This window comes from Coregonus clupeaformis, chromosome 24 (assembly GCF_020615455.1).
Source record: "Coregonus clupeaformis isolate EN_2021a chromosome 24, ASM2061545v1, whole genome shotgun sequence".
Taxonomy (NCBI): Eukaryota; Metazoa; Chordata; class Actinopteri; order Salmoniformes; family Salmonidae; genus Coregonus; species Coregonus clupeaformis.
In genome coordinates, this window is record NC_059215.1 from 29,007,574 (window position 1) to 29,023,085 (window position 15,512).

At 40.8% G+C, this 15,512-nt stretch overlaps 1 protein-coding gene across 1 annotated transcript; it reads right to left on the reverse strand.

The window, feature by feature from the left end:
* Positions 1-369: 369 nt before the first annotated feature.
* Positions 370-15,098, reverse strand: edem2 (ER degradation enhancer, mannosidase alpha-like 2). Its single transcript, XM_041846281.2, has 11 exons — positions 14,881-15,098; positions 13,906-14,016; positions 3,652-3,691; positions 3,443-3,548; positions 3,181-3,306; positions 2,778-2,989; positions 2,467-2,608; positions 2,229-2,353; positions 2,002-2,146; positions 1,786-1,907; positions 370-1,657 (listed from the first exon to the last, which is right to left on the reverse strand). Exons 1-11 carry the CDS (start codon positions 14,985-14,987, stop codon positions 1,181-1,183), a joined length of 1,713 nt encoding a protein of 570 aa, XP_041702215.1. The 5' UTR covers positions 14,988-15,098; the 3' UTR covers positions 370-1,180.
* Between the last annotated feature and the right edge of the window lie 414 nt (positions 15,099-15,512).

Consider the following 15,512-nt stretch of genomic DNA (forward strand, 5'->3'; position numbering starts at 1 on the left):
TAGCCATGACCTAGTTCGCACAGGGCCACCTACTGGTGTGTTTTAGCAACTACAAGTGTCAAATGTTATTTGCCTCCGAGTTCCAGCCAATGATTTGTATATACACTAGATTACTGATAGGGGGCACTGTGTTGAAGCCACCGTGCCGCCATCGTGGCACTCCCCCCACCATTGTAACAAATATTTTGGAAGCTATAGAAATGCATTTATTAATGTCTACATTCGTTTTTGCCACATTTATTATATTCTTAATGCATACTTTTAAATACTATGTGAGCTAAACAAAAATAAAATAAAAATATAAAAACATTTTCCTTAAAGTATATTTTTGTTAGATAACTAAATGTTACTGTCCGCACTACAACACAAATATACTTAAATACATGTAATTTTGTCCTTGAAACATTTAATTGAAATACTGTAGAATTCCATTCATTCCTATGTGGAGGACTACTCTTACTTGCCGAACGGTGGCTTGAAAGCCTTTCAATGGCCAATACATCAATACATAGCATCAGCAATCCAGTGTATATACATCATTGGTTCCATCACTTTTGAGTTCATATGAAAATGTCAAAAGCTGGAATCCTTAAAGGGATACTAAAGGATTTTGGCAATAAGGCCATTGATCTACTTCCCCAGAGTCCGATGAACTCGTGGATAACATTTATGTCTCTGTGTCCAGAATGAAGTAAGTTTGAGGTAGTTTCGTGAGCCCGTGCTAACTAGCGTTAGTGCAAGGACTGGAAGTCTAAGGGTATCTGCTAGCAAATTAGTCAAATAAAAATAGTAGCTCAAACTTTCTGTATATCCTGTTACTATCATCCGTAAAATATCAGTTTAAATCAAATTGGTCCCGATTAAGAATGACCAACATTGCACTTGGTTCCCTAAGTATCCCTTTAATGGTGAAACTGCCACGTCCGCTTGCGATATTACAACAAAGAAGTTACTGCAAACAACATTTTTTTTTTTTTCTCTGACATCATTGCCCCACGATAGAACAGCAGCATATGTACTGCAATTCTTTTTTTACCTTGATGCGCAACGTTCCCCACTTCTGCTTTGTCGACAAAACAAAAACAACGGACGTGGGGCAGACAGTGGCGCTGTTTCCCCCCATTGCAGATTCCATCTTTAAGTTAAATCTTCAAAAAGTGAAAACATCTGTAAGTCCTTGTCATGTTCTGTCTGTGAAGACTTGACCCATGACAGCTAGCCGTGCGCTGAAGGGTTGCATGGGGCAGGAGAGGAGAGGGGCTTTTCTGCTGGTCCCAGGCTTCAGTGCTATACTCTCTGAAGGATCCATGACAGGTGGCTCTGTCTCACTGTCTGTCTCCTGTGATTGGGTCTCCTGTGGACTGGCGAGGGGCTCAGATAGGTTGAGGAGGATGTCCTGCAGCTCTCTGCGTTCCTCCTGCTTGCGGCTGCAGCAGTGAAGGGCAGCAGGGTCCAGGGGGTGGGCCTCTGTGTTAAAGATGTAACCCCCTGCCCCCAAAACGCAGTCCTCACTGGGGCCAGTGCCCAGCTCAAAGTCCAGTCCACTGTTGTGAAGGAAGTTGTCTGGGTCAAACAGGAGGTAGAGGTACTTGATGGTTTCTGCCAGGAAGAAGGACTCCATGCGGTTGTCCAGCTTGTGGTCTCTGATGTCTTTCACCTGAGGGAGAAAGAGGTAAAACAACAATACAATTCTCAATTACAAACAACTTCTGTAGGGAACATTCTGATTAGTCCTAAGTAAGTATTTGCTATCCAGCGGAGTCTTGAGGAGCTTAAAGCACTCACACTGGCATAGCCACAGGGGACACGAGTGATCTTCTCAATGGACTCCACAGCATCTCGACCGAGCTGCAGAAATGTGTGGTCACCAGTGGCTTTGTACAAGTACATGGCACTCTCTATCAGCTCTGAAACAACAAAAGGAGCCAAATACAAATAGAGAAATCTTCAGTATGACCCTTATGCACTATTGTAACGAACGGAGCAAGTTTTGTCTGGTACCTGGCCGTAAAGGGTATCCTTCTCTCTTGTCTACAGTGTATCCCTGTGGAATACTGTAGAATTCCGGCAGTCCCCCAAATTGCCTCCACACCGTGTAGTAGTTATGGAAAGTCCTCAATGCACTGTCCAGCTCACCGATCAAACTCTGAAACATTCACACAAACACATTTAATTTTTTCGGTTAATTGGGAATACAGTAGATTAGCAAAATGAGAAATGTAGTTTACCTGTAGCCCAGGCCAGAAGGCCTCCAGTGATTGGAAAACAGGCATAGAGACTGTTCCCTTGTGCATCTGGACCCACAGGTACCAGTCATCAAATTTGGTGTAGTTTTTAATTGCCTTGTCATACTCTGTGGATGCCAAAAAATATAAAAATAAATGACTAATGTACTTGCAATGTACAATTTGTTTGTATCTATCTACCACATGATCAAGTGGTCTGATTATAAACTAGTAATAATACCTAAGAACATTGATAGCAGTTCCTCATCTTGTAGCATGATAGAGCCTTTCACCAGGTACTCGAAGTAGGAGTCCACACCGGCCCCTATACCTGCGTCCTGGGCCACCCATTTCTTGGAGAGGACATCAATGTGGTTCCCCACCTTGAAAAAAGAAACAGCTCATAGGTCACTGGGTCATATCTGACAAAGTGTACCAAGCAATCTAAAGGTTTCAATAAATCTACTATATGAATGTTACACACATCACAACAGGACAGCATAAAACAGATTATCACAGGACTAAAATCGGCAGCTCTTATTGCCGACTCACCAGTCCTATCTCAGAGCGAGTCTTCCACAGTGACCGGAGGGCCTTGCGCGCCACGTCCTCAAATATGGGGTCCCCAGTGAGCCGGCTAAGGGATGAGAACTCCAGGATGAAGGTGCCCACCCCAGCTGTACAGGTGACAGGGGTCTCTGTAGGGTTCACCCCTCTCAGCAGGTTCACTGTGCCATAGGGCATCCCTGTGGGGGTCTGGAACGCTGCAGACAGGAAGAAATTATAAGCGGAAAATGTGAGCCTAAGTCTGGTCATATACAGAGCCAGGCAAATGCAATGTCAAAGCCATATGTTTGTGTGCATATTTTTGTGTTTTATAAGCCCATGTGGGCTGGGCACCTGAAAGATGCAAGACACTAATAATAAAATAAATCCAATCATATGGACTGCTCACCAGGGAGGAGTTTTCGTGCTGCGTCCTCAGCCATCCTGAGGAGGGGTCCAGAACAGGGCCAGCCAGCCTCCACCTCCATCCCAGCACGCTTAGACAGCAGGTGGGCTGAGAGAAGACCACCCACCACTGCAAACAGAAACCCATCTCAGTTACAACCAACCAAAACACAGCTAAAAACCTACATACATCTCCTAGACAAGAGCATTGTTTGACATTTTTGCTATTCATAGCTTAAATTTGAACCTATTCCCTGTAATCTCACCTCGAATGTTTGTCTCAAAAACGGATGCATTGACGTCAATGTCAAAGTCCACAGTGTCCTGAAGCAGAGTTGCCACACGCTGAAACTCAGTGTGGTTTCCCAGAATCTGAAGAAAGCAAATTGAGGAAACAAGATTGGGAGTAACTCATTGTCTCAGGTATTGTATGACAAACTGGTTTGTAAGATAATGATGACGAGAAAGTGCATACCAGCAATGTATCCAGGGCATCTATCAAAGTCAGTGAAACACTGAAAAGAAAGGAGAGGTGCAACGTCATAGTAAAGTCATCACACAAAATTTGTTGTGGGATTGCGTTTACAATTTAAATGACTGAATGTAGTGTATTGTTCGTTTTTTTGGGATCTCGCCTAGGCCTATATGATCAAGACTATTTTCTAAGTAAGAGAACATGAAACCTTTAACTTGTCTTCTCTTGAGATTGAAGTATTTTACTGCAAGATATGAATTGCCACAATTGTTTGTTCTTCAAATTATGTATTTTATTAAAACAGAAAAGTGAAGCAAATAGCCCAAAGGATCTCGAAAAAAGGTTACATTTCAAATCAACCAAATTGTGTGATGGGCACTTTTTCAAATGAAAAAATTGGTCTCTAAAATAAACAGAACAGTTCTGAGTCCATACGTTGTAAGAGAAGAGACAGTGAGTATAATGTATCATTTTTTATTGAATATTTAAAAAACATACAATCACATTAGTCATCTAACAGACTCCCATCCAGAGCGACCCACAGAAGCAACCAGGGTCAACGCCCTGCTCAAGGGCACGTCGACAGATCTCCCACAAGGTCAAAAACGGGGACCCGAACCAGCGACCCATCAGCCACCGGCCCAAGCTCCCAACCGCCAGCCCTCCAAGATCCCCCCCACAGTTCCCCAAGAGCTGCCCCTCAACCATCCGAGTGCATGTATGGCACTATTTACATGTGTGTATGTGTGTGTGTCCATGTATGTGCATGTGTATTTGAATGAGAGTGTGTGTATATGCATGTGTACAAACCCCTGCACGGCATCAGCCTCAGGCAAACAGGCATTAGCTGTGTCATTCAAACATACTTTTTGTTCTGTTTTATTATTGACTTTTATCTTTGACAGTCATTCTATCTCCTGCCCAGCAACTCCACTCCCACTTGTCTCCAATTCCACATCCCAACCCTCAGGTTCCCTAAGCCCATCCCATCTCTGCTGGCCACCCTCTTCGGATTTCTACGCACCATATATCTTTCAACTATGTTGTGATGTTTAACATACAATTTGAATCTATCTAATCGAATAGAATCCACAGATTGCGAGTTGAAGATATATAATATGCCATTTAGCAGACGCTTTTATCCAAAGCGACTTACAGTCATGTGTGCATAGATTTTTACGTATGGGTGGTCCCGGGGATCGAACCCACTACCCTGGCATTACAAGCGCCATGCTCTACCAATTGAGCTACTAATATATATTAGTATATTAGTAATTGACTGACCCAGTCTCTCCAGATCTCCCAACAATACTATTTCTAGGGTCAATTTTAGATCAATGTTATTCATTCTCAGCCATTCCTGAACCTGAGACCAGAAACAGGCTCCCTGACGGCAATACCAAAACAAATGGTCTATTGATTCTGTATCCTCACAACAAAATATGCAGAGCTGCGATGGTTGTATGCCCCAAATATTCAACATTTTGATGGTGGCAAGAATTTGGTACAATAACTTTAGCTGAAAAGCACAAAGTCTTGAATCTTGCGTCATTTTATATAGCAACTCGTACACCCTGTATCATGGAATCGGTACATCAAAAATCTCTTCCAACTATTTTGCAATCTGTATGGCACAGCTGTCAACATCCTGGTCCTCAAATGAAACTGGTATACTTTCCTATTTATGATATTTTTATTCTGCCGCCAGTTTTGATCCTTTATATTGGGCAGACAGACCAGTTCCCTACCTCCTTCCGCTGCCACCTGCCTCCTCCATTTTTGGGGTAATGCTGTAATCAATTGGTTGTAATCTTGGATTGAGCAGACCTTCCCATACAATTCTGATAACTCCATGAAAGACATAACTCTACCATTCCAATTAACAATATAATTTAAAAACAAAACACCCTTTTGATATATTTTTCCCATAAATACAGGTATTTTATCAACCAGCACATTTGAGTTCAACCATAATATTTGTTGTAATACTTGTTCTTTCTTTTCAGGGGGATGAAATTGATATTGTAGCCAGCTCTGCAATGCTTGTTTGAAAAAGAGAGATACTTTGAAAAAAGTGTCATTTTCAATTAATCGGAAATGAGACATGGCAATCTGCACAAAGGCAAAAAGGCCATTTTTAAACAATGGATGAGCTTTTCTTAGTAATCTACTTGAGAACCATTTAGGGTTCAAGTAAAACTTTTGGATAAGTGAAGCTTTTAGAGAGTGCTTTTAGATGTAATAATCTCAACCGACCTAGTTCATATTCATTATATAGCTTTATCTTGTCTGGTTTAGCATCCCAGAGAAAGCGAAATATTTTTTGCTCATATGATTTGAAAAACAAATCATCAGGAGTAGGCAGCGCCATAAGTAAGTGGGTAAACAGATATGACTAAGGAGTTAATCAGGGCAATTCTTCCATAAATAGGTAGGTATTTACCTCTCCATGGTAGCAGGATCTCGTCTATTTTTACTAGTTTTCTATTGAAATTCATTGTGTAGAGCTCATTTATATATTTTGTTATATGAATACCAAGTATGTCTACTTCACCGTCAGCCCATTTTATAGCTAAACTGCAGGGTAATGTAAAAGTTGTATTTTTTAAAGATCCAATAGGTAATATTGTACATTTATCATAATTAGGTTTTAGTCCAGAGAGTCCAGAAAAGTTATCTAGATCTTGAATGAGACATTGCAGGGATCTAGCTTGCGGACTTAATATATAACTTGAGTCATCGGCATACATGGACACCTTTGTTTTTAAGCCTTGGATTTCTAACCCTCCAATGTTGTTATTTGATCTGATTTTAATATCTAGCATTTCGATGGCCATAACGAATAGATTGGTGACAGTGGACACCCTTGTTTAACTCCTCGACAATTCAAAACTCTGAGAAGTAGCCGCTATTTACTATTTTACACCTGAGGTTGCTATACATTACTTTTACCCATTTTATAAGAGAATCACCGAAATTGAACAAATCCAGGCCTCAAAAAGTTATTCCTTTGTAATTTGGCCTTCGCACTGTTCTTTCTGTACATTTGTTAATTTTCAACCCCCAAAAAATATTTGGAAAAAATTCCTTACAGTAATCGTCATTTAGAGGGTGAGGATGAGACGGAAAAGAGAACATCTGCTCGGCGAATCATTTTTTTTATTTCACCTTTATTTAACCAGGTAAACCAGTTGAGAACAAGTTCTCATTTACAACTGCGACCTGGCCAAGATAAAGCAAAGCAGTGCGATAAAAACAACAACACAGAGTTACATATGGGGTAAAACAAAACAAAGTCAAAAATACAACAGAAATACATATAATATACAGTGTGTGCAAATTTAGCAAGTTATGGAGGTAAGGCAATAAAATAGGCTATAGTGCAAAATAATTACAATTAGTATTAACACTGGAATGATAGATGTGCAAGAGATGATGTGCAAATAGAGATACTGGGGTACAAATGAGCAAAATAAATAACAATATAGGGATGAGGTAGTTCGGCGAATCATAGATGACTGTCTTTAGTAACGGGTTTCTGCAAATTATTTTTGATAGTGTTCCTGTGTTGGAGATTCAGGAAGAATTTGTTGAATTTTCTCCTCCATATTCCATCCAGTTTGTTTATTTTTGTAATAGATTACATTAGATCCTTCTTGAATAAGATCCTCCAGTTCTTTTTGTTTTTCCTCTAACTTATTTTGTATCTCTGTAGTAACGTTTTTATTGCTATCTACCTGTACTATTAGTTCATGTATTTCCCTTGTTAGTTAGTCTTGTCTCTTTAGACAGAAACTGCTTTTTTATTATTGATGAATATTGAATTGAATGACCTCTGAAGGTACATTTAAAAGGTACCCCAAACAATAAGGGGATTTGCTGAACCTATATTGCACTGGAAAAATGCAGTTATAAATTATTTTGTCCTAGTTAAAAATAAATTGTCCTCCTGTAAACGTTGATTCAATTTCCAATATCCCCGTCCACGTGGAAATTCTATAAGAGTTACGTGAAGGCCAATAAGATGATACGATCGCATTCTGTCTCCTATTAATACTTTAACCTTTGATGCAAGCAAGAAAGAGACAAGAAAGTAGTCAAGACGACTAGCTTGATTAAGTCTCCATGTATATCTCACTAGGTCAGGGTTTTTTAGTCTCCAAATATCCACTATTTCTAATGTGTCCATAATATTTGTGATTTCCTTAAGGGCACGGTGATGATAGTTTGTAGAGTGATTTCCTTTACGGTCCATCGAGGTACTTAACACTGTGTTATAGTCTCCCACCATAATGTTTTGATCGTGTCGCCTGTAAGTTCAATAAATTGGTATAAATATTTTCGAAGAAGTATGGATCATCCTGATTTGGACCATATAGATTGAGCCAAATCTGTTTTTCCATCCACTTTCATATTCAAAAAGATCAACCTTCCTTGTGAATCATTCCTGACTATTTGCACATTCAGATCCAAATTTGTGTTAATTAATATCACCACACCTAGTTTGGAACCACCTAGACTCTTCCTAGAGCTGGCTGCCCGGCCAAACTGCGCAATTGGGGGAGATGGGCCTTGGTCAGGGAGGTGACCAAGAACATTTACATTTTAGTCTTACAACGACTTACAGTTAAGTGAGTGCATACATTTTTCATACTGGCCCCCCGTGGGAATCGAACCCACAACACTGGCGTTGCAAGCGCCATGCTCTACCAACTGAGCTACAGGAGGCCTACAGTGGGGAGAACAAGTATTTGATACACTGCCGATTTTGCAGGTTTTCCTACTTACAAAGCATGTAGAGGTCTGTAATTTTTATCATGGGTACACTTCAACTGTGAGAGACGGAATATAAAACAAAAATCCAGAAAATCACATTGTATGATTTTTAAGTAATTAATTTGCATTTTATTGCATGACATAAGTATTTGATCACCTACCAACCAGTAAGAATTCCAGCTCTCACAGACCTGTTAGTTTTTCTTTAAGAAGCCCTCCTGTTCTCCACTCATTACCTGTATTAACTGCACCTGTTTGAACTCGTTACCTGTATAAAAGACACCTGTCCACACACTCAATCAAACAGACTCCAACCTCTCCACAATGGCCAAGACCAGAGAGCTATGTAAGGACATCAGGGATAGAATTGTAGACCTGCACAAGGCTGGGATGGGCTACAGGACAATAGGAAAGCAGCTTGGTGAGAAGGCAACAACTGTTGGCACAATTATTAGAAAATGGAAGAAGTTCAAGATGACGGTCAATCACCCTCGGTCTGGGGCTCCATGCAAGATCTCACCTCGTGGGGTATCAATGATCATGAGGAAGGTGAGGGATCAGCCCAGAACTACACGGCATGACCTGGTCAATGACCTGAAGAGAGCTGGGACCACAGTCTCAAAGAAAACCATTAGTAACACACTAAGCCGTCATGGATTAAAATCCTGCAGTGCACGCAAGGTCCCCCTGCTCAAGCCAGCGCATGTCCAGGCCTGTCTGAAGTTTGCCAATGACCATCTGGATGATCCAGAGGAGGAATGGGAGAAGGTCATGTGGTCTGATGAGACAAAAATAGAGCTTTTTGATCTAAACTCCACTCGCCGTGTTTGGAGGAAGAAGGAGGATGAGTACAACCCCAAGAACACCATCCAAACCGTGAAGCATGGAGGTGGAAACATCATTCTTTGGGGATGCTTTTCTGCAAAGGGGACAGGACGACTGCACCGTATTGAGGGGAGGATGGATGGGGCCATGTATCGCGAGATCTTGGCCAACAACCTCCTTCCCTCAGTAAGAGCATTGAAGATGGGTCGTGGCTGGGACTTCCAGCATGACAACGACCCGAAACACACAGCCAGGGCAACTAAGGTGTGGCTCCGTAAGAAGTATCTCAAGGTCCTGGAGTGGCCTAGCCAGTCTCCAGACCTGAACCCAATAGAAAATCTTTGGAGGGAGCTGAAAGTCCGTATTGCCCAGCGACAGCCCCAAAACCTGAAGGATCTGGAGACGGTCTGTATGGAGGAGTGGGCCAAAATCCCTGCTGCAGTGTGTGCAAACCTGGTCAAGACCTACAGGAAACGTATGATCTCTGTAATTGCAAACAAAGGTTTCTGTACCAAATATGAAGTTCTGCTTTTCTGATGTATCAAATACTTATGTCATGCAATAAAATGCAAATTAATTACTTAAAAATCATACACTGTGATTTTCTGGATTTTTGTTTTAGATTCCGTCTCTCACAGTTGAAGTGTACCTATGATAAAAATTACAGACCTCTACATGCTTTGTAAGTAGGAAAACCTGCAAAATCGGCAGTGTATCAAATACTTGTTCTCCCCACTGTATATCCCGATGGTCACTCTGACAGAGCTCCAGAGTTCCTCTGTGGGGATGGAAGAATCTCTGCAGTACTCCACCAATCAGTCCTTTATGATAGAGTAGCCAGACGGAAGCCACTCCTCAGTAAAAGGCACATGACAACCCGCTTGGAGTTTGCCAAAAGGCACCTAAAGGACTCTCAGACCATGAGAAACAAGATTCTCTGTTCGGATGAAACCAAGATTGAACTCTTTGGCCTGAATGCCAAGCTTCACGTCTGGAGGAAATCTGGCACCATCCCTACAGTGAAGCATGGTGGTGGCAGCATCATGCTGTGGGGATGTTTTTCAGCGGCAGGGACTGGGAGACTAGATCGAGGGAAAGATGAACGGAGCGAAGTACAGCGAGATCCTTGATGAAAACCTGTTCCAGAGCCCTCAGGACCTCAGATTGGGGGTAAAGGTTCACCTTCCAACAGGACAACGATCCTAAGCACACAGTCAAGACAACGCAGGAGTGGCTTCGGGACACGTCTTTGAATGTCCTCGAGTGACCCAGCTAGAGCCTGGACTTGAACCCAATCCAACATCTCTGGAGAGACCTGAAAATAGCTGTGCAGCGATGCTCCCCATCCAATCTGACAGAGCTTGAGAGGATCTGGGAGAAACTCCCCGAATACAGGTGTGCCAAGCTTGTAGGGTCATACCCAAGACGACTCGAGGCTGTAATCGCTGCCAAAGATGCTTCAACAAAGTACTGAGTAAAGGGTCTGAATACTTATGTAAATGTAATATTTCCGTTTTTTTATTTTTAATAAATGGTCAAACGTTTCAAAAAAACTGTTTTTGCTTTGTCATTATGGGGTATTGTGTGTAGACTGATGAGGTGGGAAAAAAACAATTTATTCAATTTTAGAATAAGGCTGTAACATAACAATGTGGAGAAAGTCAAGGGGTCTGAATACTTTCCGAATGCACTGTAAGTATTATTAGCTTTTAAAACAATTCATTTATTTGATCAAATTTTGGACCAGAGTGAGGCGATCGCTCCAGTCTATCTATTGTTCCTGCAGTGAGGAGGATTCACCATCTTTATCAAATGTTTTCGTAATTTACAGTGCCTTCAGAAAGTATTCATACCCCTTGACTTATTCCACATTTTGTTGTGTTACAGCCTGAATACAAAATTGATTAAATTGATGTTTTTCTCTCTCATCTACATACAATACCCCATAATGACAAAGTGAAAACATGATTTGACTTTTTTTGCAAATGTATTGAAAATGAAACATCTAATTTACATAAACGTATTCATACCCGAGTCAATATTTTGTAGGAGCAAGCATCTTTGGCAGGATTACAGGTGTGAGTCATTCTGGGTAAGTCTCTAAGAGCATTCCACATCTGGATTGCACAACATTTTCCCATTATTGTTTTCAAAATTCTTCAAGCTGTCAAATTGGTTGTTGATCATTGCTAGACAACCATTTTCAGGTTTTGCCATAGATTTTCAAGTAGATTTAAGTCAAAACTGTAACTCGGCCACTCTTGGTAAGTTGTCCTCTTGGTAAGCAACTCCAGTGTAGATTTAGCCTCGTGTTTTAAGTTATTGTCCTGCTGAAAAGTGAATTCATCTCCCAGTGCCTGAACCAGGTTTTCCTCTAGGATTTTGCCTGTATTTAGCTCCTTTACGTTTAATTTTTCTCCTGAAAAACTCCCCAGTCCTTAAAGATTACAAGCATACCCATAACATGATGCAGCCACCACTATGCTTGAAAATAGGGAGAGTGGTACTCAGGAATGTGTTGTATTGGATTTGCCCCAAACATAACACTTTGTATTCAGGACAAAAAGTTAATTGCTTTGCCATATTTTTTGCAGTTTTTACTTTAGTGCCTTGTTGCAAACAGGATGCATGTGTTGGAATATTTTTATTCTGTACAGGCTTCCTTCTTTTCACTCTGTCAATTAGGTTAGTATTGTGGAGTAACTACAATGTTGTTGATCCATCCTCAGTTGTTTTCTCCCATCACAGCCATTAAACTAACTGTTTTAAAGTCACCATTGGAAGTCAAATTGTTTTTACCCATCTACCAATAGGTGCTCTTTGCAAGACATTGGAAAACCTCCCTGGTCTTTCTGGTTGAAACTGTGTTTGAAATTCACTGCTCGACTGAGGGACCTTACAGATAATTGTACGTGTGGGGTACAGAGATGAGGTAGTCATTCGAAAATCATGTTAAACACTATTATTGCACACAGAGAGAGTCCATGCAACGTATTATGTGACTTGTCAAGCACATTTTTAGTCCTGAACTTATTTAGGCTTGCCATAACAAACGGGTTGAATACTTGACTCATGACATTTCAGCTTTTAATTTTTAATGAATTTGTAAAAATTTCAAAAAAAAATATTCCACTTTGACATTATGGGGTATTGTGCTAATGACACAAAAATCTAAATGTAATCAATTTAAATTCAGGCTGAAACACAACACATTTAGGAAAAAGTCAAGGGGTGTGAATACCTTCTGAAGGCACTCTATCTGCAGGTAGTTGCCCAAAAAAACTACCAGTATGCAAACTAGGGAGCCAAATGAACGGCTCTCTTACAGATGCGATAGGCTACTGATGAGTCACTTACTTTAACGTCACTGTCTGGCAAGGCCTGATGGACTTAATATCGAAAATACAAATGAGATCTTTAGTTTAATTGTCCCAATGTGATAGCATGGACATAGAACTACGTAGTATGATTTATGAATGGCAAGGATATGAGACTTTATTCAGTCAGTTCGACAGCATTTATAAACTAGTCAAGCTTGCTGTTAGTCAATAAAATCACAGTAAGCCTATGCGCCAGCACTTCGTAGCTGCATATGAAACACACAAAATAAAATAAATGAATGTTCCAGAAAACAATAGGCTAAGTGGATTTCGACTAATCGCTACCACATATGGGACGTGCAAATTGACTCATATAGACGATGAAAGAGCATCATGCCCTCTCCCTCCGTGTAAAGAAATGTGACTGCAACCACAGCGTACATAACACACACACCCCAAGGTAATGGGAGGCAGGTTAGACAGCAGACTGTCAAACCAGCAGTGTTTCCCTGTAATCGCTCACTTTGTGCAGACAGGTGCCTGTCCTATCAATAGATCACTAGAAGATGCATATCGTCAGAGAGGACAAGGAAGAGAGAGAGGCCCAGCTCGGCGGAAAATCTTTCTCCCTCCATCAGGTGGCGTTTTTTCACTGTGTCGCCCACCAAGCAAGGAGTTTTTGTATGGAGGTCAATGAGTGTTGAATTTGGTCAACAAAAAAATTAATGGCTTATTTGCTACGTGAGATTTACTTGATCTAATAGAAGTTTCATGTTTGCTTAAGTTGTTACGAGTGTACTGATATAAGTAGGACGTGACATCCCGGCAACTTTGAGAAAAAACACTATATCGGAGTCGTCTCGAGATGGCTATGCATATTCATGGTATGAGGCTAGTAGCACAGCATCTCTATCCATTGAATACAGGCGGTTGACGTCAACAACCCTCAAAGAATATTACAATAATTTCATGTATCCACCAATCCAAAGAAAGGCGGAAGCTAGACAGCCCGCTGTGCAGCTTTGTGGACGACTCCCATTGTTAGGGTGGAGAGACATGTATCTTGTCAGTATATTCATAATCTTTTATATTGTTAATTCTAGCGGGAGAGGGCTCGGCTGATTTTTTTTTTTACAATTGCGAATTGTGAAAAAGTACCAGGCTGAAAATGAGTGTGTAACCGTCTGTATAGGATAGCCGGCGCTAGTGGAAAACACTGAGGTTTCAGGTGGTTTTGGATATTGATTGCCCAGATATGAGTCTTGGCTGTGTCATTCACAGGAAATTACAACATTAGTTTACTGTCTAACAACTGCAGAGGTAATAGTCATACCTGCCCCATGTATCCTGGCCATCACAGGTCAGGGGCCGCAGTTCGTCATATGGATAAGCATGATCCAAGTAGCTGTTGTATGCATGGTAAAACATGGTCTTGATTTTCTCTCTGTCAGGAAAGAACAAACAAGAGTAGATAGGGTGTGTTAAAAGAGCAGATCAAGCAGAACCCCATGGCTAATCCTAGCCCTTGATCATGACTCTGTTCCATTACACATAAATCATTGGACTAAAGCCCAAATCAAATGAAAAGCAGATTTTTTTTACGTGTGTGAACGAGTGCGTACACGCTGGAATTAAATTAAACAAAAATATAAATGCAACAATATCAACAATTTTACTCAGTTATAGTTCATAAGGAAATCAGTCAATTGAAATAAATTTATTAGGCCCTAATCTATGGATTTCACATGACTGGGAATACAGATATGCATCGGTTGGTCAGACTACCTTAAAAAAAAAGTTAGGATCTTGGATTAAAAAAACAGGCATAAGCTATGGACAACGAACACAATTACATTTTATTGATGGAAATTTGAATGCACCGAGATACCGTGACGAGATCCTGAGGCCCATTGTCGTGCCATTCACGGCCATATGTCTCCATGTTACAGCGCTTTTTTATGAAAACAGACTTAAGACAAGAAGCGACCACCTGTGCTGATTAGCTATATTGAGTGCTCCGAACATCTGTGTGTAAGCTTAACTCGGGAAGTGTAGCTTCGTCGGATAGAAGCACTCATATTTTTTATTTACAGGACTATTTGTCGCTGATGTCGCAAGCGATGATTGACGTTTCGAAACGTTAAAACACAGCCTCGGGACTGTAGTTCACATGAGCCAGTCTTGGGCGAAGCTAATGGCTGAAACTGTAGGGAGAAGGCAGAAAGCCGCCTAGATTTGGAGTTACAAAATAGCTAACGTTAGCTAACTACAGACGTGATTAAAGCCTACTCGATTCTCCTTACTGTACCTGTAGTGTGCCATCTCCAGCTCTGTAAACTCTTGTCCTTTTGCATTGCTGATCAATGTAAAGACGTGAATTACGCACAAAATAGTAGTACACAGCAACCTAATCATGTAGAAACGAGGTATAGCTAGGATAACAGCTAAAAACACGGATTAAATTATCAAATGCAACAACACCACACACTAGGGATAGCTAACAGGAAGTATATTGAATAGGCATGGCGCGTGCGTCGTGGGTGCTGACGTCTTCCGCAACCTGACGAACTTCGCATTTCCTCCAGCATGTAGCGATGTTACACAAACAACAGTAGTAAAATACTGTGCTTGCCACTTCATCTTCTTTATATTGCATTTGGTTCTTCGTGTTTAAAATTCTCTGATTTAAAAAAAAAAATACAAATATACAAAAATGTGTTTCCATATTTGACTAAAAAAACATTTTAATGTAGGATAATGTAGGATAGTAAGAAAAAAACATTTCCAAAATGTTTATTGATCACATAATATATACAGTGTATTGTTTCAGTTGATGAAACCACATAAGCACATTTAAGTGTTTTATACCATATTACAAACTGGGTGGTTCGAGCCCTGAATGCTGATTGGCTGACAGCCGTGGTACACCAAGGGTATGAC